The sequence below is a fragment of the Garra rufa genome, chromosome 12, assembly GCF_049309525.1.
Source record: "Garra rufa chromosome 12, GarRuf1.0, whole genome shotgun sequence".
Taxonomy (NCBI): Eukaryota; Metazoa; Chordata; class Actinopteri; order Cypriniformes; family Cyprinidae; genus Garra; species Garra rufa.
In genome coordinates, this window is record NC_133372.1 from 41,331,506 (window position 1) to 41,357,661 (window position 26,156).

At 35.2% G+C, this 26,156-nt stretch overlaps 3 protein-coding genes across 3 annotated transcripts in view; all 3 read left to right on the forward strand.

The window, feature by feature from the left end:
• The first annotated feature begins 4,690 nt into the window (after window positions 1-4,690).
• LOC141347315 (cytochrome c oxidase subunit 6C-1-like) lies at window positions 4,691-9,474 on the forward strand. Its single transcript, XM_073852324.1, has 4 exons — window positions 4,691-4,801; window positions 5,359-5,472; window positions 6,690-6,826; window positions 9,361-9,474. Exons 2-3 carry the CDS (start codon window positions 5,368-5,370, stop codon window positions 6,813-6,815), a joined length of 231 nt encoding a protein of 76 aa, XP_073708425.1. The 5' UTR covers window positions 4,691-4,801; window positions 5,359-5,367; the 3' UTR covers window positions 6,816-6,826; window positions 9,361-9,474.
• A 566-nt stretch (window positions 9,475-10,040) lies between these two features.
• On the forward strand, window positions 10,041-16,678 carry LOC141347249 (zinc finger CCCH domain-containing protein 10-like). The gene is made up of 3 exons (XM_073852254.1): window positions 10,041-10,167; window positions 12,951-14,223; window positions 15,545-16,678. The coding sequence occupies exons 2-3, from the start codon at window positions 13,096-13,098 to the stop codon at window positions 16,049-16,051; spliced, it is 1,635 nt and encodes a 544-aa protein (XP_073708355.1). The 5' UTR covers window positions 10,041-10,167; window positions 12,951-13,095; the 3' UTR covers window positions 16,052-16,678.
• Window positions 16,679-20,377: 3,699 nt separating this feature from the next.
• The window catches only part of LOC141347599 (extended synaptotagmin-1-like), a 36,374-nt gene continuing 30,595 nt past the window's right edge, over window positions 20,378-26,156 (forward strand). The window contains exons 1-2 of the mRNA XM_073852589.1: window positions 20,378-20,731; window positions 22,094-22,135. Coding sequence (XP_073708690.1) covers window positions 20,378-20,731; window positions 22,094-22,135 — 396 coding nt within the window. The remainder of the gene's footprint in view (window positions 20,732-22,093; window positions 22,136-26,156) is intronic.

A 26,156-nucleotide genomic window follows, 5' to 3' on the forward strand; every position in this document is an offset into this window, starting at 1 on the left:
AGCCGTCGACAACCTGTCTTTGGTAGTGCAGAAGCTTGTCTCTGATGTTAATGAGCAATCGGAAAAGATGTGCAGAATTGCAAGAGACATTACAGAGCTCCAATCTTCAGACAAGGATGTCAGATCACGAATTGAGCAGCTTGAGCGGTACAGTCGGCGTTGGTGTTTAAAGGTGCACGGGGTTCCTGAAACTAAGAATGAAAATCTGCACTCGATTGTCTTGAATATTCTTGAAAATGTGGTACCTGACCTCCGAGGCAAGCTCACCGATGCCCTTGACGTGATGCACCGTGTCGGGAAACGGAACCAGGACGGCGGTCATCGAAGCATCATCGTAAGATTCTCTACGCGATCACTCCGAGATGTCGTTTGGAGGGCTGCGAAGGACAACGCATACTTGAAAGAATCTCGCCAACGCATTTCCGAAGCATTGATTCCTGCAGATGCTGCTGCGCGTGCAAAGTTATGGCCAATTGTTAAAAAGGCAAGAGAGGAGGGTAAGAAGGCATCCTTCTCCGGGCCTTTTGCATTTATTGATGGTCAGAAAATCGAGGCCTCATAACTTTAGACTGAACTTTTACTTTCGATAACGGTGTCCGCGAGGATTTAAGGAAACATTTGCGAAAATCCCTTGATTTCGGGAAAGCAATTTATTGTTTTATTTTTGGTGTCATGTAGAAGACATTACTGATTGATCACCTTCTACCCTGTTCAAAAAGTTCAAGTCAACTTTTCAGCCAAAGGACTTTTCGTTTACCAGCCGTTCAGCTGCGTTTTATTGCACTGCATATAGTGTTATTTCTTATTTTGTTATGCATTCTTTTGAGTTTTCTTCTTTTAGTTTAGCTTCTCTTAATGTTAGAGGTTTAAGAGATAATACGAAAAGGAAAGCCTTATTTTTGTATTGTAAACGTAGTAATGCAGATTTTATTTTTGTTCAAGAAAGCCATTCATGTGAATCAGACTCCAATTTTTGGAAAACGCAGTGGGGAAATTCGCTTTTTATGAGTCACGGATCTAACCGTTCTGCTGGTACTTTAATTTTGACGCATAAATTTAGGGGTGACGTTCTAGAATCCTTTTTGTCTGATGAGGGTAGATGGATCATTTTAGTATGTAAAACTGAAAATGTGGTATTCATTTTATGTAATGTTTACGGGCACAACTCAAGGAACGCTAATGTACGCATGTTCAAAGAATTGGGAGCTATGCTTATTAGTATACAAAGTCGCTTTACTAATGCTTATTTGATCATAGCCGGAGATTTTAATGAAACTCCAGATGACATGCAAGATAGATTTCCTTCAAGAACTACCCGCACAAATGATAACATTATTTTATGGTTGTGTGAAAATCTGTCGGTTGTAGATGCCTGGCGTTTCTTTAACAGTGGTTGTAGTGGCTTTACTTGGTCCAACAAATCTGGATCTCTTAAGGCTAGAATTGATATTTTTCTCATTTCTCATGCTATTTTGAAAGATGTATTTTCTGTTAATCATCAGTTCGCCCCATTTACTGACCATATGTTAATTTATTTGGACCTTAAACAATATAGAAAGCCAAGTAGTACTAGAGGTTACTGGAAATTTAACAATTGTCTTTTGGAAGATGTTCCTTTTAATGAATACATTACTCATCTGGCTAAAACTATGTTTAGTAAAGTTGAAGGTGACCCTTGCTCTAGGTGGGAGTTCTTCAAATTTAAAGTAAGAGACTTTGCTGTTAACAGAAGTAAACAAATTAAAAGGGAAAAGAATAACAAAGAATTTGAACTTATTCATAGGTTAGGTGTGTTAATGCAGAAGATTAATCCCAGTACAGAAGATGAGGTAGAATATAGTGTTTGTCAAATGAAAATTGAAAATATGTACACAGAGATGGCTAAAGGTGCTTTCATACGTTCTAGAGCAAAATGGATTGAGAAGGGTGAAAGAAATAGTAATTATTTTTTTGCTCTAGAGAAAAGAAATCGTAAAAAAACATCTCTCTCTGCCCTTAAGATTAACGGTGATTTATGTATGGATCCAGGAAGGATTTCAACTTTTGTATACAATTTTTACAAAGAATTGTATACTTCTCAGTTTTCTCAAGACAAATGTGATTCCTTTCTTTTGAGTGTTGGTGATAAAGTTCCTGGTATTAATGAGGATTTTAAATTACTATGTGATTCTGACCTTTCTATTACTGAAATGGAGGAGGCATTGAAATCTATGAAAAAAGGAAAATCTCCAGGTACTGATGGCCTGTCTGTTGAATTTTATTTACATTTTTGGGACCTTTTAAAGCAGCCTTTATATTGTTTGTTTAAAGAATGTATTCACAAAGGAGAGATGACAGCCAGTATGAAGCAGGGACTTATTTCTTTAATCCCTAAATCGGATAAAGATCCGCATTTAATTGAAAACTGGAGACCAATATCATTATTGAATATTGATTATAAATTACTTGCTTTAATATTTGCAACTCGCTTAAAATCTGGTCTTAATAGTATAATTGGCGAAACACAAAATGGGTTTATGAGGAATAGACATATCAGTTCCAACATAAGGCTCGTACTCGATCTCATTGACTATTCAGAGAATATTGACTCAGACTCTATTATTATGTTCTTGGATTTTTATAAAGCCTTTGATTCATTAGAGCACCATTTTTTGTTTAAATCACTAAATGTTTTTGGGTTTGGAAATAAATTTATTAACATGGTGAGAATGCTTTATAATGATATTAACTCTTCAGTTTTGGTTAGCTTGCAAACTACTAAACGTTTTAATTGTTACAGAGGAGTGCGTCAAGGTTGCCCCATTTCCCCTTTTCTTTTTCTTTTTGCCGTTGAATTGTTATCTCTTAATATTTTACAAAATCCTACTTTAAAAGGTATTTCTCTATTTGGTAAAGAATTTAAAATATCCCAACTTGCTGATGATACTACCATATTTCTCAAAGATCAAAGTCAAATTCCTTTATGTATTAATATTATTCAGTTTTTCTCTGAAGCCTCAGGTTTATATTTAAATCTATCAAAATGTGAACTATTTTGTCTCTATGATACCCAACAATCATCAATCCATCATATACCTGTTAAAGACTGTGTCAAGTACCTGGGGATTTTCCTTACTAAAGATAGATTGTCTCGTCAACAGCTTAATTTTTCTCCTAAAATAAGGAAAACTAGAACAATCTTTAATTCTTGGCTTCAACGAGATCTGTCCATTTATGGCAGAGTTCTTATTTCTAAAGCAGAGGGTTTGTCCCGTTGTGTTTACCCTGCTTTATCTTTATTTGTTAGTGACAAAATTGCTGATGACATAAATAAAATGTTACTGAATTTTATTTGGAAGAATAAGTCCCATAAAATTAGGAAATCTGTTTTATCTAATAGGCGTGCTGAGGGTGGACTGGAAGTTTTGGATTTCAAAGAATTAGTTAGTTCATTTAGAATAAGTTGGTTAAAAAAATGTCTCTGTAGTAATGGTTCAATTTGGTACTATATTCCCAAAACTATATTTCTTAGATTAGGTGGTTTAGATTTTCTTTTAAAATGCAATTTCACCCCTTCTAAATTGCCGATTTCTCTCTCTAATTTTTACCAACAAGCTCTACTTGCTTGGAAACTGTGTTATGTGCACAACTTTTCTCCCCACAAAGAAATTCTGTGGAATAATTCATGTATTTTAATCCGTGGAAAATCTTTATTTATTGACAAGTGGTATGACAGAGGTATTGTTTTTGTTTTGGATTTATTTAAAGATGATGGTACTATTCTGGAATATGAAGAATTTATGATTTTGTACAATCTTCCTCTGCCAGCAAGATCTTTCAATTCTGTCATCAAAAGTTTGTCTCCAAGTTATGTGCATCTATTTAAAACATACCTTTGTTTTAGTGAGAGAAAAACAACTATGCCCAAACTTTTATTGGATGGAGTTTGTCTTCTTGATAAAAAATGTAACAGTAAGTTTATAAAGCGAATGTTACACTATTCAGTATATACTTCCCCTAGATGTAAATTTTTCTGGACTAATTTTGTTGACTGTATAGATTGGAAGAAAGCATGGTTACTTCCTGAAAAATTTTGCATTTCTAATAAAATCAGAGAAATACATTTTAAGATTTTGCATAATGTTTACCCAACAAATTCCCAAATTGCTTCTTTTTTTGATATTTCTAATTTATGTGTATTCTGTAAAGTTGAGGAAGAAACTTTACTTCATTTATTCTATCATTGCGATCAGGTTAAAATTCTTTGGGAGAACTTAAGATGTTATCTATCTTCTTTTGTAAAATTTAATGTAAAATTTACACTAAAAGGAATATTTCTATATTTTTCTAGTAGTGACCATGCTACTGAACTTGTTGTAAATTTTTTTGTTTTGCATTGTAAATTTTTTATTCATAAATCCAAATTTCTTAATATGTTACCTAGATTTGATGTCTTTCTCGCAGAGATTTTGCTCATTGTTCATTCTCTTAAACTTATTGATGATAACAAGAATAACAAGTTTCTTAAGGCATATGACGATCTTTTTCTTAATGATTGAGGTGCTGTTTTTATTTATTTTCTTTTTCTTTCCTTTTTTTTTTTGTTATTGTATTTCTATGCAGTGCTGTTTATTGTTGTTTTTCTTTTGTCTTGCAATAAAAAAAAAAAAAAAAAAAAAAAAAAAAAAAAAAAAAAAAAAAAAAAAAAAAAAAATCGGCCCTACTCTTAGTTGTCCTTCGTCAGTTTCCGTAGTTCGGCCCCACATAAACGCCTTCCTGTCTGAGTTACCGGACGTGCGTGCTGAAGGTCGTGAATTTAACGGTAAATATCAAGGTTGCTGTACGTTTATAACAAAACTTGGTGAAATCTGTTTAGATTACAATAATGTCAGCGTGTTGTCTTTTTAATAACATTTAATACGCATTTTCATTTCATTTAGCTAAACGTGCTTCGTTTTTGAAGTAACGTACGTCTTGCGGCTGATCGTCATTGCTAGCTAGTGTTAGCTAGTGTTAGCTAGACAGATTGCTCCGTGTCTTAAAAGGCATTAACCTGCTGATATGTATCTGATATGTGATATTTAAAATAACAGAAAGCCCTGCTTTGCGTTTGCATTTATCCCTTTCTTCTAGAGAAATAACATGCAAATTGCATATTAGCTAAAACGCTAAAATCTAACCCGAACTGAAGAGCACATATGTATATAAAACGTCCATATTAGTAAATCTGAATAAAGTAATCGTGGCTCTTTATGTGGTTGTCTTGAAAGTCAGTCAGACATCCATTTGTGATAGTCAGAATGGCACGTAGCAGTGCTGACGGGTTGTCAGTGTATGAGGTTTCTTTTATTAATGTCCATTATTGTCTTCTCTTTCTAGAAGACAACCATGTCACTTCCAAAGCCAGCAATGAGGGGCCTCCTTGCCAAGCGTTTGAGGTTCCATTTGCCCATCGCATTCGCTCTTTCTGTGGTGGCAGCAGCCGCCTTCAAGGTCAGTAGTATTGTGTTGATAAATCAGATTATGCTATTTTTTTTTTTTATGATTATATGCACTATTGGACCTTTGTGGCCTTCAGTGCTGTTCAAAATTGAGATTGGTACTTCATCTCTTGCTCAGGTTTCCTTAAAGGATTCCGGAATAAAAATGTACAAATAATTTACTCACCCCTATGTCATTCAGGATATTCATGTTCTTTCTTCAGTCGCAAAGAAATTACGTTTTTTTGAAGAAAACATTCCAGGATTTTTCTTTATCTAATGGAGTTCAATGGCACACAATGGGTTGAAGGTTAAAAATGCAGTTTCAATGGAGCTTCAAAGGACTCTAGCTGAGGAATAAGGGTCTTATCTAGCAGAACAATTGGTTATTTTCTTTAATAATTTAATATTTATACACTTTTTAACCACGATGTGCATGCATACTCCGTGCACTCTGGTTCAAGAAAGTTAGGGTATGTCGAAAAACTCCCATCTCATATTCTCCAACTTCAAAGTCACCCTACATCACTGTTTTACCTTTCTTTGTGAAGGGTGTTTGATGATCTTTGCACGTTCACTTCTGCAGCGTTGTAGGATGATTTTAAAGTTGGAGGAAACGTGAACATGCAAAGATCAAGCGCCCTTTACAAAAAAAGGTAAAATGGTGATGTAGGATGACTTTGAGGAGTTTTTTTGACAAACTGTATTGAACTGGAGTGCACAGAATGCGCATTGCAGAGCTAGACAAGACCAGCATTTGAGGTTAAAATGTATATATAAATTGTAATTTTCTTTTTACACGTTAACTGATTATTTTGTTAGCTAAGACACTTATTCCTTGTCTGAGATCGTGTGGAGCCCTTTGAAACTGCATTTTTAACCTTCGATTCGTTGAGCACCGCTGAAGTCCATTATATGGAGAAAACTCCTGGAATGTTTTCCCCAAAAAACTGAATTTCTTTGTGACTGTAGAACGACATGAACATTTCGGATGACATGGGGTTGAGTACATTTATCAGGACGTTTTTATTTTGGAAGTGGAGTAATCCTTCAAATTCAGTTTTAAATTAATCTATAAATTCAGACGTCATAAACATTTTTTTCTTAAGAGTCATTTCATTAGATGATCCTTAATTTGTAGTCTTGGATACTTAATTTTTTTTTTATGTAATTTTTCCAACAGTGGACAGTTTTTCTTAAATCTGACATAGTTTTTGTGTCTTTCTTCAGTACACAGTAACTGAGCCCAGGAAACAGGCTTATGCTGACTTCTACAAACATTACGATTCAACGAAGGAGTTCAATGCCATGAGGGAAGCTGGTATTTTTGAAAGTGTCAGACCCACTGGAAAATAAACCACTGTCTTGTGAGTGGCCCTTTAAATGCATATGTTCTTATTATTGGTAATACTTTTCATGCATCACTTTGGAGCTCTAAATGCATTACCAGTTCAGTACACATAATAATAAATATTAAAACACAAGCTTTGTTTGGTCCAAAAATGTGAGGTATGTTAATGTAACGTTTGTCCCCAAGTATAATAAAAAAAATGCCATTAATACCAATTTTCTTGTTTATTCACTGGTCAATTTTGGGCTGGTTTGGCTTCCATAACATGAATTTTTTCAGACTAGTTACGGAAACTTACCCAAATATGAATTGTTTTTATTACACTTATCTATTTGCATTTGTAGATTTCAATTTCATTGCATATCTACAAAGGCCATTTTCTCAATGTCCAAATCTCCACTTCAGCAGGGCTTATTATACCAAATGTAATAGTTTTATTCTCATCTGTTTTGTGTAGGTTTTTTTATTTTTTTACAAATGGTTTTGTTAAAAGATCATTCACTAGATGTATAACATTTAAACATAGCAAGTTGTGTTCTGTATGATGATCGTCTTTTCTACAATGGCATTTTTAGTGCCACATTAAAAAAAATTCAAAGTTTACGAGAATAAAGTCGAAATACTACGAGAATAAAGTCGAAATTATATGAGAAATACTATTAGAATAAGGTCGAAATACTATGGGAATAAGGTCAAAATACTATGAGAATAAAGTCAAAATACTACGAGAAATACTACGGGAATAAGGTCGAAATACTATGAGAAATACTATGGGAATAAGGTCGAAATACTATGAGAATAAGGTCGAAATACTACGAGAATAAAGTCGAAATTATATGAGAAATACTATTAGAATAAGGTCGAAATACTATGGGAATAAGGTCAAAATACTACGAGAATAAAGTCGAAATTATATGAGAAATACTATTAGAATAAGGTCGAAATACTATGGGAATAAGGTCAAAATACTACGAGAATAAAGTCAAAATACTACGAGAAATACTACGGGAATAAGGTCGAAATGCTCTGAGAAGTACTACGGGAATAAGGTTGGAGTACTACGGGAATAAGGTCGAAATACTACGAGAATAAGGTCAAAATACTACGGGAATATGGTTGAAATACTACGGGAATAAGGTCGAAATACTATGAGAATAAGGTTGGAATACTACAAGAATAAAGTCGAAATACTACAAGAATAAGGTCGAAATACTATGAGAAATACTACGGGAATAAGGTCGAAATACTACGAGAATAAGGTCAAAATACTATGAGAAATACTGCGGGAATAAGGTCGGAGTACTACAGGAATAAGGTCGGAGTACTACGAGAATAAGGTCGAAATACTACGGGAATATGGTTGAAATACTACGGGAATAAGGTCGAAATACTATGAGAATAAGGTCGGAATACTACGAGAATAAGGTTGGAATACAAGAATAAAGTCGAAATACTACAAGAATAAGGTCGAAATACTATGAGAAATACTACGGGAGTAAGGTCGGAGTACTACGGGAATAAGGTCGGAGTACTATGGAAATAAGGTCGAAATACTATGAGAAATACTATGAGAAGTACTACAGGAATAAGGTCGGAATACTACAAGAATAAGGTCGAAATACTACGGAAAAAAGGTCGAAGTAATACGGGAGTAAGGTCGAAATACTACGAGAATAAGGTCGAAATACTATGAGAAATACTACGAGATAACGTCGAAATACTATGAGAAGTACTACAGGAATAAGGTCAGAATACTACAAGAATAAGGTCGAAATACTACGAGAGTAAAGTCGAAATCCTACGGGAAAAAGGTTAAAGTAATACGGGAATAAGGTCGAAATACTACGAGAATAAGGTCGAAATACTACGAGAATAAGGTCGAAATATTACGAGAGTAAAGTCGAAATACTATGAGAAAAGGTCGAAATACTACGAGAGTAAAGTCGAAATACTACAAGAATAAAGTCGAAAGTTGAATATTGTTTGTATTTCACTATTAAACTGATAGATTTTGAAAGCTGAGAATGGAATATCTCCTGGTGCTCCCAATCTAGTCCATTTGCATGTGCAATAGGCTAGAATACTCTCTCTAAATATCATTACTTTAATCTCGTAATTGGTACGAAAAAATGACTTTATTCTCGAAACATTTCAACTTTTTTCTCATAGTATTTTGACTTTTATTCTTGTATTTCGACTTAAATCTTGTAATCTTAGATTTGTGTTTTAATGTGGCACTAAAGTGGAGTGATAAAACCTTTATCATTCAGTAAAAACCTTTTACTCTAATCTGTCAACAAATGAAACATGAAATATGAACCTGGCTTTATCCAAAATTCAGATTTCTCTTCTGGTAATGCATGCAAATTAGTGCATACAAAATTAGATAATACATTATTTTCTTGTTCAAACACAATATTTCAGAAAATGTGCAATGCAGTATGTATTATGATTAACCAAGTGGTGAAAGTATGTTAATGTATATTAATTAAATTTGACACAATTTCTCTGTGGAGTCACTTTAACTTACACTTTCTTCTTTCTTTACAGGTTTATGTTCCCCCTGCATTCCTGCTCTACAACTGAATCTTTATAAGATGATCAGATATGAACATTGATGTCTGATGTTCTTATTAATGTACAAATAAACTATTGACAACATCATGCTGTGGTGACTTATTGGTACTTGTACATGAAAATAAATGTTGAAACCTGACATATCTTGTCAACATGTCTGTGTTGTTTTAACATGAAAATATGCACTTAAAATTAAAGCGACCCACATCATTGACAAGGTTGGATGTTTAACTATTATTTTGTAATTAACCAATTAAAAAGTTTAAACTCTGAATTTAACCCCTAATATAGCAGTAATGTTGCTGTAAGTCATGTTTAGAGTTGCAAACAAGTTTTTTTTTTTTCAAACTCAGTCTTAAGAAAATATGGAAATGTGTTTTTGTCAATGTTTAACTGTTGCTTAAATAAAGTTTTGTTTGTACTTTTGACCTTCAAAAAAAATTCACATGCTCGCGTTTATTAATTATTAAATTAATACAAAACCACAATTTTTTTCTAATACCGTAGTATTTTCTTAAACTACACCGGTGTACCATGATCTCCGCAGTTTTTTTTTTTTGTGTGTGTGTGTTTTGAGGACTTTTAATTTGACGTGCGTTTTCCCAGTCTTCTACGGCACAGGAAGTGCTTCGAACAAGAAAAGCGGAAGTTGTTGATGGACAAACTTGCGATCTAATGTAAGCATTCTCACGACCAATTTATACTTCATGCGTATAATTAGTGATATTGTAAAAATACAGTTTATTTAATCTTTCCGAAACAAGTGCTTGTGTTCATTGGGTGAGTTGTTTAGTAGTAGTTATGGTTTCGGGTGTCTTTGCGTTCTGTGCATGCGCCTTATCTAGGCCTTTGTGCCAGACAACCTCGGAGTAGACAACATGTTTTGTGCGATTGGGTTTAAATATTGCATTTGAATTGATAATGCATTTTGTTTAACAAAATTTAGTGCTCTAAGTTTTACATTTACGTTTTTTGGACTCTTTTATTTAGAAGTACATTAGAGTTCCATGTAAATACCAATATACAACAGTGCCATGTTGTGTTGTTGCCATATAATATTATTTATGTATTATCTATGTACACTATCAGTCAATGTTTTTGAACAGTAAGATTTTTAATGATTTTTTAAAAAGTCTTTTCTGCTCACCAAGCCTGTATTTATTTAACGAAGTACAGCAAACACTGTAAAAATTTAGATTTTTTTTACAGTTTAAAAAAAGCTGTATTCTATTTGAATATATTTTAAAATGTAATTTATTCCTGTGATTTCAAAGATTATTTTTTAGCATCATTACTCTTCATATAGTCTTCAGTGTCACATGGCCCCTCAGAAATCATTCTAATATTTTGACTTGCTGCTCAAAAATATTTATTATTATTGTTATTATTATTATTATTATGTTGAAAACAGCTGAGTAGAATTTTTCCAGGTTTCTTTGATGAATCAATTTTCATCACTTCAATCAATTTAAAGCATCCTTGCTAAATAAAAGTGTTAATTTCTATAATTTTATTCAAAAAAAAATGATACTGACTCATGTTACAAAAGCTTTTTATTTCAGATAAATTCTGATCTTTAGATCTTTTTATTCATCGAAGAATCCTGAAAAAATTTACTCAACTTTTTAAAATACTGATAATAATAAAAATAATAAATGTTTCTTGAATGGCAAATCAGCATATTAGAATGGTTTCTGAAGCTGATGCTCCTGATGGTTCCTGATGCTGAAAATTAGCTTTGATCACAGAAATATATATTACATTTTAAAATATATTCATATAGAAAATAGTTATTTTAAATAGTAAAAATATTTCCCAATATTACTGCTTTTGCTGTACTTTGGATCAAATAAATGCAGGCTTGGTGAGCAGAAGAGACTTCTTTAAAAACTCTTTAAAAAATCTTACTGTTCAAAAACCTTTGATTGGAAGTGTGTATTATTGAATTGTATTGTGTATGTATTAATACACTAGTATGAATTCATGTACTGTATTACTTAAATGGTATTTCAGAGAATACTTTTACTATGCAAAACATGGTGTTACCACATAAAACCATAACAATATCATGGTATCTTTTTGTTAAAAAAAAAAAGAGTTTGTTAAAGCAGTTTTTGGTTAAATGTTGGATCAAGATTAGCATTTCCAGAAAGAGTTATAAGTGCTAAATTAAAATGTATAAAGTTTCAAAAGCTAAATAATGTTGTAAGTGATGGTCAGTTTTTCCTATAATAACCAATACAGGTAGCTACTTATATCAGGAGTAGGTTTTTGTTAGTTGATGAAAAGCTAAGAATATATGAAATAATCAAATGCAAATTAAAACAAATATTTTACAATTTTAAATAAAACACAAGAAGTGGTTATATACATTTATTTCAAATATTTATTTTATTATCTGCATATCTATTTAATCACTTTGTAAAATGTAATTTATTCCTCTGATGCAAAGCTGAATTTTCCGCATCATTTACTCCAGTCTTCAGTGTCACACGATCCTTCAGAAATCATTCTAATATGCTGATTTGCTGCTTTTTCTCATATCAATGTTGAAAACAATTGAGCAATTCATATTTTTGAAAAACAAGTAATAATGACAAGTCGAAATTGTTTATTACATACCCCTGGTTTCACAGACATGGCTTAAAGGGATAGTTCACCCAAAAATGAAAATTTAATGTCTGCTTACCCCCAGGGCATCCAAGATGTAGGTGACTTTGTTTCTTCAGCAGAACACAAACGAAGGTTTTTAACTCAAAGCGGTGCAGTCTGCCAGCCATATAATGGCAGTGGATGGGCACCAAACCTTGAAAAGTAAAAAAAAAATATGCACAGACAAATCCAAATTGCACCCTGCTGCTTGTGATGATACATTGATGTCCTAAGACACGAAACCATCGTTTTTTGCAAGAAACTGAACAGTATTTATATAATTTTTTACCTTTGATACACAGCCACGTCCAAATGTCACGAGCACGAGTTCAGCATCCAGCTCATTACATGTGTATGCGCTCTAGCATAGTATACGCAAACGCAAAAAATGATATAAATACTATTCAGTTTCTCGCAAAAAACAATCGTTACGTGTCTTAGGACATCAATGTATCCACACGAGCTGCAGGGTGTAATTTGGATTTGTCTGTGCATGTTTTTTTTTTTTACTTTTAAAGGTCTGCCATTAAATAACAGGCAGACTGCACCGGTTTTAGTTAAAAACCTTTGTTTGTGTTCTGCTGAAGAAACAAAGTCACCTATATTTAGGATGCCCTGGGGGTAAGCAGATAAACATCAAATTTTCATTTTTGGGTGAACTATCCCTTTAAGCCTAGTCCTAGACTAAAATGCAAGTCTGAGCTGTTTCAGCTGAAAGAAACTTGCACTGACTGATTTCAAAATGTATCAGTGCCTTTGTCTAATGTTTTTTCTAAGGCACGTTTATTAAAGTTTCTTATATGTCTTAAACTATGGCTTAATCCTGGTTTAGGCTAAGCCCTGTCTATAAAACCGAGCCTTAAAGTTTTAGATTACTTATGCCATTATTTGTATTTGTATTATGTTCACAGGTGCTCGGGTGGATCTGTGATCCGCGTCCATCTACGGTCTGAGCTTTCCTCCTTCTTGCACTTTAACTCTGAACACTTGTACGACCTCCATCTCTCTCCGTCTCCCACATGAGCGCAGCGTTCTATTCCCGCCGGGCCGAGCGCCATGCCTGACCGGGATAGCGCCTACCTGGCAGGCGGCGGCGGGGGTGGCAGTGGGACCGGGGTGGGTACAGGGGTTGGGGACGAGGGAGGTGCTGGGACTGGTGGAGAGGGTAGAGGGACTGGGGCCGGTGGCTCAGGGGGCTGTGCGGGGGGTAACGGAGGTTCCGGAGCCATGGGAGGCGGCGGGGCTTTAGGAAACGGGGCTTTCGGCTCCGGATTGGGACTGGACGGCGTTTGCCGGGACTTTCTGCGGAATGTGTGTAAACGCGGCAAGCGTTGTCGTTTTCGCCATCCGGACTTCAATGAGGTTCCTGATTTAGGTGTGCAAAAGAACGAGTTCATCTTCTGCCACGACCATCAGAACAAAGAGTGCGTTCGCACCAATTGCAGATTCGTGCATGGCTCAAAGGAGGATGAGGACTATTACAAGAAAACTGGAGAGCTTCCGCTTCGGCTCAGAGGGAAGGTGGCGGCCGGAATGGGGTTGTCTCCTACCGACCTCCCATTGAGCCGCGGAGAGGTGCCTATTTGCAGGGACTACCTGAAAGGAGAGTGCCAGCGGGGCAACAAGTGCAAGTTCCGGCACGTCAGGAAGGACTACGAATACGAGGCTCCGCCCCGGGGTGGAGTCGGATGTATGATGGGCGTCACCAGTGGCGTTAGCGGGATGGTGAACACCAGCGGTGGCGGAGCAGGAGGTGTTGGTGGAGCCTGCGGTGGGATTTCTGGCCTCGTTGGTGGCGGCGTCGGTAACTACATGGGAATGGGATGTCCCAGTATGGGCGGTTGCAGAGATCAGGGCTTGTCAGGTGCAGGTGTGGGCTCGTTGAGTGGCTGCATGTCGATAGGAACGGTGGGGCATCGGCGTTACGACAGGGGCCCCTGCTCAGTCTATGACCCTTTGTTTGAGAATGGGATGTTTGAAGCGGGGCCGGTGGAGGCTCCTGTCGATCATACGACTCTCCAGCTGAAGAGACGCCGTTTGGAGGGGCTGCGGTTGACCGATGGGGCCGGGGGACATTATGACCTGGGGGTTCAGACCACCCTGTCGACCCGACCGTTAGAGTACAGGTTACTAGAAGAGGAAAATGCCTTGCTGAGGAAAAGAGTGGAGGAGCTTAAGAAACAGGTGAACGGATGCAAAAACGATGTAGTCCTTAAAAAAGCTCATTCTGGTCAAATATAGTGCTTTAGATTGCATTGTGCCTGATTTGTTGTGAAAGACCAAATACACAAGCATCAATCAACACAACATTTCACACCACACCTTATAAGAGTTTTGAGAACTACAGCAGAGGAGAATCTTTTTAGCAAAAGAACTGCTCCTTATTTTTATTGTTCTTTTTTTAGAATTATTTACATATTATTATAGTATGTAAATTTTGAACAAGCTTTTAATGTTATATTTTGATTTTTTTTTTTGTTTGAGTAATTGTGACATTTTTATTAGTTTTTGTTTTAATTTATTTTTGTTTTGGTTTTAGATGATGTTTTATTCAATTCTTAATTAGATATAAACTCCCATTTCTGAGAAAAAATGTCACAGTCGCAAGATAAACTTGCAATTCTGAGAAGTCACAATTGCAAGATATAAACTGGCAAGTCTGAGAAAAAACTGCAAATGCAGGATATAAACACGCAATTTGAAGAAAAAAGTCACAATTGCAAGATATAAACTCAATTCTGAGAAAAAAGTCACAATTGTGAGACATAAACTCAAAATTTTAAGAGAAAAAGTCACAATTGAAAGATTAACTCGCAATTTTGGGGAAAAAATTCACGTGTGAAATATAAACTCACAATTTGCGAGATAAAATCAAAGAAATTTCTAAGAAAAAAAGTGACAACTGTGAGATATAAAGATATAAGATTTAAACACACAATTCGAAGAAAAAAGTCACAATTACAATATAAACTCACAATTCTGAGAAAAAGGTCACAATTGCGAGAGATAAACTTGCAATTCTGAGAAAAAGTAATAATTGTGAGATTAAAAAAAAAGTCACAATTATCTTTCTATTTTTGTTTAGTGGTGGAAACAGACTTCCAAAACTATATGTAAAAACCTCTGACATTAACCTATAACTGATATGGTACAGATATGTAATGAATCCTTATTTTGTTCATTTTGTAAATTGACAATCCCCTCTTTGACTTTACTTTTTAAACTTTGGACATTCTACAATGGATAGTCATTTATGTTTCAGCGATGGCAGAAAATAATATAGATTTTGAATGTTTTGAGCATAAATAAATTATAAAATCATTATGCAGTTGAGACCCATCCTTTGCATTACAAATCAGACAAACATAACATGCAAATCACCTTCAAATTCTACTTTATGTAAGATCAGTGACAGAATCATTTATTTTAAATGTAAGACAACTATAACAACATCCTAAATGTTCCAATGAAGTTCCAAACTCACATACTTCCTCTTTTACTTCAGGTATCCAATCTCATAGCCACCAACGAGGTGCTCCTGGAACAGAACGCTCAGTTCCGAAGCCAGACTAAAGTGTTGACGCTCTCCTCCACCCCTGCTCCATCTGAGCAGAGTATGGCGCCCCCTGTTGGTTCTGTCAGCTCCTACAACCATGGCATCGCCCAGACACACACCACTCTGAGCAGCGCCGGTCTGCAGCCCCGTCCCGTCACACAACAGGATCTGGTGGCCCCTTCCGGTGCGCCGACCGCACCTCAGGCCAACACGGCGCCCCCTACAGCACCCCCTCCGCATCTGAACCCCGACCCCATTTCTGCAGCCCTCGCTCAGACTATCGCCCAGGGAATGGCTCCACCTGTTTCCATGGCCCCTGTTGCGGTTTCGGTGGCGCCAGTTGCTGTTTCAATGGCACAGCCACTGCCGGGTATCACAATGAGCCATGCGACCACACCGATGGTGACGTATCCCATCGCCAGTCAGAGTATGAGGATCACAACCTTGCCTCATTAGTATGAGAAGGTGTTTTCAGCAATATATACATAGGTTTCAAAATCAAGCAACTCTGCTAACACGCTTTTGTTTGACTTACCGAAAGCACGGTAAGTTTCTCAGGTGAAGGATCTGTTTTGACTGAAGGAACACATTTCTGTTCAGATCTTCTCTTGTGAATATATGAAAAACATATTTCAGTTTTCTTGCCACGCTTTAGCGGACGCTTGCCTTTACGAGAGCTGGAAAGACTCCTGGGGACATTTATTAACTCATTTTGAAAGATGTAACTATTCAGCTAATCTCTCCAGAAGGATTGTGAATTTACTTGTTAGCCGTCAGTTTTAGTTTGACTCGTTTTGTGAATTGCTTTCTGGTGAACTGATTATTGGTCTTTCGCACAAAATTAATGAATCTGACCCATTCGGCACCATTATTCTTGTGATGATTTACACACACATACACACAGAAAAAAAAAATCAAATGTGGCAATAAATGTGTTTTTTTTTTTTTTTTTTTGGAAACTAAATAACTGAATTTTTTTGTCTGAGTATCTGAGTATTGGCCATGTTATTCATCTTTGGTGAGTATCTTTCTGAAATCTTGATGAAAAATTATACTTCTTATCAAACCAAAATACTTCTATGAGCTTGATCACTTTTTCTCATGTTTTGTTGACAATAATGTCTATTGTTTGCACTCTTATGCCTGTTTATTTGTGATCAGATCACCACAGACGGATATGGGTGTAACTGGATGTGTAAATATTATAGTAGAAATCATTTTTTCACTTCTTGTGTTTCTTTTTCTCAGGCCCAAATGAAACAGAGTAAACAGTTTAATTGAAAAACAGAATCCAGCAAAAAAACAAATCCAGAAATTTGTTTCTGGAAAACCACTTTTTTTTTAAACTGTCAAACTGTGTTTGCTTGTGATGTTTTTAAGCTACTACAGTTGGAGTCAACAGTTTACATACACCTTGCCGAATCAAAATAAGAAAGATCATACAAAATGCATGTTATTTTTTTAGTATCAACCTAAATAAGATACTTCACATAAAAGATGTTTACATATAGTCCAAAAGAGAAAATAATAGTTGAATTTATAAAAATTACCCTGTTCAAAAATCTACATACACTTGATTCTTAATATTGTGCAGTTACCTGAATGATCCACAGCTGTGTTTTCTTTTTCTTTTTTTTTAGTTATAGTTATTTATGAGTCCCTTGTTTGTCCTGAACAGTTAAACTGCCTGCTGTTCTTCAAAAAAGTCCTTGAGGTTCCACAAATACTTTGGTTGTTCAGCATTTTTGTGTATTTGAACCCTTTCCGACAATGACTATGATTTTGAGATCCATCTTTTCACACTGAGGACAACTGAGAGACTCATATGCAACTATTACAGAAGGTTCAAACACTCACTGATGCTCCAGAAGAAAACATGATGCATTGAGAGCCAAGGGTGTAAACTTTTAAACAGAATGAAGATGTGTACATTTTTCTTATTTTGCCTAAATAGCATATTTTTTTCATGTAGGTCTGCCCAGAAGTTACAAAAGATACTTACATGTTTCCCAGAAGACAAAATAACTTACCCTGATCTTCACATAAAAAAAAAAAAAAAAAAAAAAAAACTTTTTCCCTTTTGGAGCATCAGTAAGTGTTTGAACCTTCTGTAATAGTTGCATATGAGTCCCTCAGTTGTCCTCAGTGTGAAAAGATGGATCTCGAAATCATACAGTCGTTGTTGGAAAGGCTTCAAATACACAAAAATGCTGAAAAAATAAAGAATTTTTGGGACCTGAAGAATTTTTCTGAAGAACAGTGAACAGGACAAACAAGGGACTCATGAACAACTATCACTAAACAACAACAACAACAACAAAAAAAAGCTGTGGATCATTCAGGTAACAACACAGTATTAAGAATCAAGGGTTATTTTTAAAAATTCAACTATTATTTTCTCTTGTGGACTATATGTAAGCATCCCTAATGTGAAATATCTTATTCAGGTCAGTGCTAAATAAAAAATAACATGCATTTTGTATGATCCCTCTTATTTTGGTCAAATAATTAACATTTTTCAGATTCTGACTTCAACTGTATATAAGGTTTGGGGTCTTTCTGATAAAAAAAAAAAGAGTGATTTACTACTATGGTTATCATGCAAACAGTAATAGATCAAAAGTATGTTCAATTTGGCATGTTCTCAAGCTCCTTTCATTCTTTAATCTGATAATCCACCAGCGTTAGTCCTGCAGGACACAAGCACATTTGGATGTTCTGGGTTAGATAAACTAGATAGTGTCTATTGACAGCCATTATCTGAAACTGAATGTGAATGACTTGCAGAATACAGATTTCGAGCAGCAGGCGGACAGCTGGTATCAGAGTACCTACATTTTCAGCCTTCTTTCATTGTCTTTAAATCATTACACATCAGTATTGACTAGTAAAATTTAATTTCAAATAGGAAAGAAAAGGATGTGACATGTGGCCAAGTATGGGGACCATTACACAGAATTTGTGCAGTGCATTTAACCCATCCAAGTGTGCACACAACAACTTAAGATATCTGTAATATAGTTAAAACTTTGTAGGTATCAGAAAGTAGTTGCAATCACGTATACAGAATATGTTGCATACCATTTCTTGTCAAAAAAGTGGAATTTATATCAGAATTTGGAACTAATTGTGAATATTTTGACCTGGAATTATGACTAGTCAAAATTGGCTAGTCACGAGCGACTTGTTTGATTAATTGGGAAAGGATTTTACTATTATGATGTAAGTTTTATTAGCATTCCCCAAGGATTTGTTTTTGAACAAATGATTCTAACTAGTCAAAATTTAATCATATATATATATATATATATATATATATATATATATATATATATATACCTTAAATTATAACTTTCATTAGATATCTTACACTACCAGTCAAAAGTTTTTGAACAGTAAGATTTTTAACGTTTTAAAGAAGTCTCTTCTGCTCACCAAGCTTGCATTTATTTGATCTAAAGAACAGTAAAATCTGTAAAAATTTGCGAAATATTTGTACTATTTAAAATAACTGTTTCCTCTTTGAATATATTTTAAAATGTAATTTATTCCTGTGATTTTAAATATAAATTTGAAGCATCATTACTCCAGTCACATGATCCATCATAAATCATTCTAATATTCAGATTTGCTGCTCAAAAACATTTATTGTTATTTTTATTTTATTCAGCTTAAAATGTTTTCTTCAGGTTTCTTTGATGAATAGAAAGTTCAGAAGAACAGCATTTATCTGAAATAGAAATCTTCTTACATTATAAATGTCTTTATCATCACTTTTGGTCAATTTAAAGCATCCTTGCTAAAATATTAATTTCTGTAATTTCTTTCCAAAAAATAAGATAAAATTATACTGACTCCAAGCTTCTGAATGGTATAGTGTATAATGTTAAAAAAAATGCTTTTAATTTCAGATAAATGCTGATCTTTGTATCTTTCTATTTACCAAAGTTTCCTGTAAAAAATGTACTCAACTGTTTGATTGGCAAATTGGAATGGTTTCTGAAGGATCATGTGACACTGAAGACTGGAGTAATGATGCTAAAAATGTAGCTTTGATCACAGGAATAAATTACACTAAAATATATTCAAATAGAAAACAGTTAAAATATTTCACAATACTGTGTTTGCTATTTGGGATCAAATAAATGCAGGCTTGGTAAGCAGAAGAGACTTTAAAAAAACATTAAAATCTTGCTATTCAAAAGCTTTTGACTGGTAGTGTATATGCAAATGAATACTTAATGAAAAATTAATTCCAGTTATTTTGAATTAGTTTTAACGTGAATAAAAAGGACTTTCATCGTTCCATTAGTCAGTAAACTGCTTTACATGTACTTTAAATCAAATTGTGCCTAGTCAGAACTGACTCAGGAGATGTAAAGGTAGAAGCTACAAAAGAAGAAACTGCCTACTGCAGCCTCCAACAAAGTTTTCGCCCCTTTTTACACAACTGCGTCGTTTTCTGTGGGCGTGGATCTGCCTAAATAACGGTGCTGGGCAGGCCACACTTCAGGGTTTTCAGACACAGATACTGCAAAAAGGAAAAAGGGCGTCATGCCAGAAGGGTAAAAGCGGTGAGGTGGTCGATTTCGCTTTCTCGGGTTGACTTATTGATCCGCAGTGATCGGGCACGTCCGATTCATCTGCAGTCCGTCTGCGAATGAAACGCTCGTCTTTCAGTCAACAGCATATGTTGCATTTGAGTTGCAAATCGCTGCGCGCACTCGCTTTGTAATCGTGCCTTGACTTTGGAGAAATTTGCGTACAAACCAACAGACCACAATGTCGCACGCTGATTCAGGGCCGAAAAATGACTCGGACTCGGAAAAGAAGACCGAACCAGCCCAGGACAGTTCATCGGGAGAAATGGAGGTCCCTCAAACCAAACTATTTGATGCCAAGGCAATCTTGTGGACTTTTGGCAAATGTCTCACTGCCTTGTTGCCCGTTTACCTGGCTGGTTACTATCGGATGAGCACTAGTTTAGTGGTGTTTGGGATGATGGTTTACGCAGGATGGAAACACTCCCGTGAGGCGAAGGAGGCGAGACTGAGGTCTGCTATACAGTTGGTCAGCGATGAACACGAATACATATCCTCCAAATCATTTAGAAGTAGAAGAGACCTGCCTTCTTGGGTAAGAACACACGAAAGTGTGTCTTTTGTTATTTTTGAATAAAACACTTCATTGTTATTAATGCATAACGTATGAATAAACCCATTCTTATTCATACTAGATAATGTTACATAATGAAAACATTTACATAGCTACAAACAATTAAAGAAAAAGGCTCTTTTAAGTCCGAATCGCGAGCGATTTGTTCTTTCGAATCGGTTCATTTAAATAATTCAGATTCGAACGGCGTTTAAAATCGTTTAAAAGCGTAACGTACAAACACCAGTCGTATTTAACAGAACAACATGTTTTACAAGTCAAATATAATAATAATCTCTTTTGAGTATTGATTTGCAAGAATCAGTCACGGTGATTCATTTTCCGAATCAAATCGTTTGAGCGAATCGATTCGCTGAAATGATTCTAATTCCCCAATGCTGCTAAAGAGGAGTGGTCTGCAGATATACAGGACCTTTTGAGCTGATGGTGGCGCTGTTTTAGTGGTATACTGCATATTTGGCAAAAGTCCCATCGCCCAAATCCTTCTGAAAACATGGTTGCTTTGTCATCTCCTCCACATGTGCACAGTAGATAGTTCCACAAAAGAGTTTATTCTATATTTGGTCATGTCTCATGGATGTCATGTGGTGAAACAGGCTATGCATGCATGTGAAAGTATGAAGTATATACAAAATAGATGCATGTAGATAAATTAAAATGCATTTGAAAAGAGCATTTACTTACTTATTTAATTTTAATGAGGATATTTGTGACCCTGGACCACTAAACCAGTCATAAGGGTACATTTTTGAAATTGATAAATTGAATAAATAGGCTTACAATTGATGTACGGTTCATTAGGATAGCACAATATTTGGCCGAGATACAACTATTTAAAAAAACTAGAATCTGAGGGTGCAAAAAAATCTAAATATTGAGAAAATTGCCTTTAAAGCTGTACAAATGAAGTTTTTAGCAATGCATATCACTAATCAAAAATACAATTTTGATACATTTACGGTAGGAAATTAACAAAATTGTATTATATTAGTATCCTAATGATTTTTGGCATGAAAGAAAAATTGATAATTTTGATGCATACAATGTATTTTTGGTTTTGTGGTCCAGGGTCACATTTTATCCAAGTGAAATCTATTTCTACACTCTAAATAATATCTATTATTGTTGCTTAAGAAAAAGATGATGAACCTGAAGGAAGAACGTTCATAATAGACTGAGGTGGTTGTATTATCTGCTGTTTTTTTTTTCTTCTTTATAACCACATCCTCTGTGGAAGATTGTTGTACACGCACTTTAAAGCTCATATGCATTGACTGTCATTGCATTTAGAAGTTTGTTATTATTCTTTCTTTATCTTTTCAGGTCAACTTCCCAGATGTGGAGAAGGTGGAATGGCTAAACAAGGTAATTTTCGGTTTTTGTTTGTTTACTGAGATGCCACATGTAAAATCAAGCATGTAATCCCATGTGTTCCTGCTCCGTGCCTTTAAACCCCACCCAAGCCATCCGTTTTACCCTCCCTTATGTCACAACAGCTGCCTGTGAGCACACACACACGTCTGGTGAACAAAAGCGGCATATGCTATTATTACACATTCCTTCTTAACCAAACTCTAATTCAACCAACATATGTTGCTGCCTTTGAATTAGTGGACAAGTTGTATTCATGCTTTTCCAGGAAATTAAATTTTTAATGTCTTTTTGCATCTCCAACAACATAAGACAATATGCATAAAAGCTTTCAGACAAAAAAAATGCCAGTTAATAAGGTGAGAATATACATTTTTAGCTTTTCTGGGCTTTCAGCCTTCATAATACTCTAATTTTGGTCTCAATTTCCCATTCGTTTAATGTAATGTCATAAATAGTAGACACTCAAGTACTACAGAAACATATGAACTGAGCTCCCACACATTTTTTTAAATTATGGGCCATTATTTGAAGTATAAACCATAAGGTTTGGACATACAGTGAAGCCCGAAATTATTCATACCCCTGGCAAATTCTGACTTAAAGTTACTTTTATTCAACCAGCAAGTTTTTTTTTTATTAGAACTGACACAGACGTCTCCCAGAAGATAATAAGACGATGTACAAGAGGCATCATTGTGGAAAAAAAAAATGATTACTCATCTTTTATTTACATTTAAACAAAAAATGGCATGTCCAAAATTATTCATACCCTTCTCAATAATCAATAGAAAAGCCTTTATTGCTATTACAGCAATCAAATGCTTCCTATAATTGCTGACCAGTGGTATTTTTTCCTGACTTGTGAGCAGCCACAATGCGCAGCCGCAGGTCCTCAGTGAGCTCCTTTGTCTTAGCCATGACTGTCCACAAACCAACAGAAAAGAGCTTCTGTTTTTCACCTGTTGAGTTGATTAAAACAGCTGTTCCCAATGAATCAGGGTAATTAGGATGCTTTAGAACAGCTTGGACTATTTGGAATGGTATAGAACTTATTTTCCCTTAGACTGTGACAGTTTGCAAAGGGTAAGAATAAATTTGGACATGCCACTTTTTGTTGAGCTGAGAAATATTTTTTTCCACAATGATGCCTCTTGTATATTATCTTCTGGGAGACATCTGTGTCATTTCTAATAATAAAAAAAACTTGCTGGTTGAATAAAAGTAACTTTAAGTCAGAATTTGCCAGGGGTATGAATATCTTCGGGCTTGACTGTATGTATTACTTTGTCCTTTGTTATTTGTCCTTCTTTGCAATAAAGCTCAGCCCATTTCAGTAGCAGTCTCATTATAACAGTGCTGCAGCGTATCAGTGCATGAGAGCACAAATATTTAGGTTCGACGGTCTTTATCAGTGATTCACGAGGCAGACATTTTACGCTGGCATTCCTCCCAGCCGAGACTCTACCCTCGTCGTACCCGTGGTCATGTGGTTTGTGCATGAGTCACAATGCTATTTCTAAAATCTGTGGTTTGCTCATGCAACGAAACAATCCGGAAAAATACCCTGGCAACTGGCGCTTTAGCTTCTGTTATCAGCTCTTAAACCTCCGTAAACAACAACAGGTCGCTATAGTAACTAAGTAAACACAAATGGCAATCACGTAAACAGCTGCAAGCAGAGCATAGAACCAACATGAGTTACAGAACATTCCATTTTTTAATTTTCAAACATAATGAGAATGTTGGTTATGATGTTCTCTAAACATTCTAAAACAGGTAGTAACATTTAAAAATTGTTGGATGAATGTTCAACTAAAACATTTCAGGCAAAAACATTCCAGTACAAGTAGTTAGTAGAGTTTTATTGACTCCGCTCTGGTTTAAATTAACTGAAGTATCGAAATAATATTATTTTAAACCTACAAGAACGTTATAGAGAATTTTGTTTTCCTTCAGAAACCTTGGATTACCTCATTTAGGTTTAATTGAGTACAATTTAAAACTGATTTGTAATTTTTTCATAGATATCAATGCTAAAACTAGACTAAAAGTGTTAAGTTAAGACAAACTTTAAGTTGGCTTGAAAAAGCCTGATTAGAAAGTGTGAAAAAGTTTTTAAAGCTTTAAAGCATGAATGTTTTGAAGTCTGTTAGATGGATGGGTGGATAGATAGCATGTTGCTAGCATGTTTCTAACTTATTTAACATGTTACTAGCATGATTAGCATATCAATAGTGTTGCTAACATGTTGGTAGCATGTTCTTAGCATGATAAGTAGGGCACTAGCATGTTTTAACATTATTAGCATGTTGTTAACATGTTTCTGGCACGTTTCTAACATGATTAGCATGTTACTAGCGTGTAACTAGCATGATTAGAATGTCGCTAGCATGATGTTAGCATTACTAGCATGATCAACATGTCAGCATGTTTCTAGCCTGATTAACATGTTGTTAGCATGTTTCTAGCATGATGAACATGTTGATAGCATGATTAGCGTATTGCTAACATATTTCTAGCCTAATTAGCATGTTGTTAACATGTTTCTAACACAATTAACATGTTACTAGCGTGTAGCTAGCATGATTAGAATGTCGCTAGCATGATGTTAGCATTACTAGTAGGGCTGCACGATTAATCGTTTTTAAACCGAAATCGCGATTTGAAAGGGTGCGATTTTCAAATCGCAAGAGCTGCGATTATTTCGATTGATTATCAAATGTGGTAAAAAGCATTTAAGTCGTTTTTGACAGGTCACTTCAAGTGCATATTACGTCTTCATGCTTATATTACGTTTGATGCAGAGTTTAACCAATAGGGGGCATTTTAACACTGCATGTAGAGACATGCACGGGACGTATTTTTCAGTCCCGCCTCCGCAGAAATATGTTGATCTCGGTCCGTTCCTACCTCGACATTCATGTTTTGTCCCGCTCCTGCCCGCATAAAAGTAACCTATATAGTTTTTTTCAGTACATCAATTGAATTTACATGAAACAGTTTTGTAACATCTCGCAAGTTTCACAAAACCCCAGCATAAACGTTCCTGACAAAATATTTGTTATATAGGCTAAGCATCAACATTCACAAACCACTGTTATTCTTAACAGAAGAGCAAGCATGAGCTACTGTGTGTATCCATAGCAGAATGCAAGCAGACAAAGCTAAAGTTGACATCTCAGTTCATATGCGATCTCATAAAGCTCTAACACAATGAATATTATGCACAATGAATCTTTCACAATGTCAACACTTCGTGTGTTTTAATTCGCGAGCACGCAATATTCAGCACTGTGCAAGAATGTTTGAGCAGTGAGTGGATTCTAACTTAAACACCTGACTGCCTATCCTTGTGCTTACTGATAATAGCTGTGAGTTGTATACTAGTTGTTCTTGCTGCTTTTGTGCAATAGATGAATAACAATATTTTGCTTTTTAGATATTTCTATTTTGCGGGGGTCCCGCGAATCATTTTATTTTCCCGCGTCCCGAACAGCCGCACTCGTCCATCAAGTTTTGTCCCGCGCCGCAGTCGGTTGCCTCGGGTCCCGCTATACTGTAGGAGTGCAGGTCTCTACTTCATGTACTGAGCAAATAACGTTAACGCCATTTGGAAAAGATGAGCGGGAGCAGCGGCTCAACTTCCCAACAAAGTGTCTCTTAATGTAGGTTATCATCAGTGTTTTACTGATGTAAAATTGTTTACAGTGTGTTTGGATTCCTAAAAGTTTAAGATTTTAATTACATTTTATTATAAAATACTATATAATTTTTTTTTTAATTATAAAAGATTTTAATAATATTTTATTATATAATTTTAATTGTTAATTTAATTTTATTTAAGATACTGTAGTTATTTTCTTAATTTGTCATGATAACTGACAACTTTATTTAAAAAAAGGCAACAATGTTTAAGAGGTTTTATATAAACAGTAGAACAGTGTAGCATACTTTGTGATTATGCTTGGTCTTTCTTTGGTGCTGTTAAAACCACCATATCAAACCTGTAGCT

Excerpts from the sequence above, each read along its gene's own strand:
- LOC141347249 (XM_073852254.1), top strand. The coding sequence starts at position 13,096 with ATGCCTGACCGGGATAGCGCCTACCTGGCAGGCGGCGGCGGGGGTGGC. Across the intron at positions 14,224-15,544 it reads TGGAGGAGCTTAAGAAACAG|GTATCCAATCTCATAGCCAC; the intron begins GTGAACGGATGC and ends CTTTTACTTCAG.
- LOC141347315 (XM_073852324.1), top strand. The coding sequence starts at position 5,368 with ATGTCACTTCCAAAGCCAGCAATGAGGGGCCTCCTTGCCAAGCGTTTG. Across the intron at positions 5,473-6,689 it reads TGGCAGCAGCCGCCTTCAAG|TACACAGTAACTGAGCCCAG; the intron begins GTCAGTAGTATT and ends GTCTTTCTTCAG.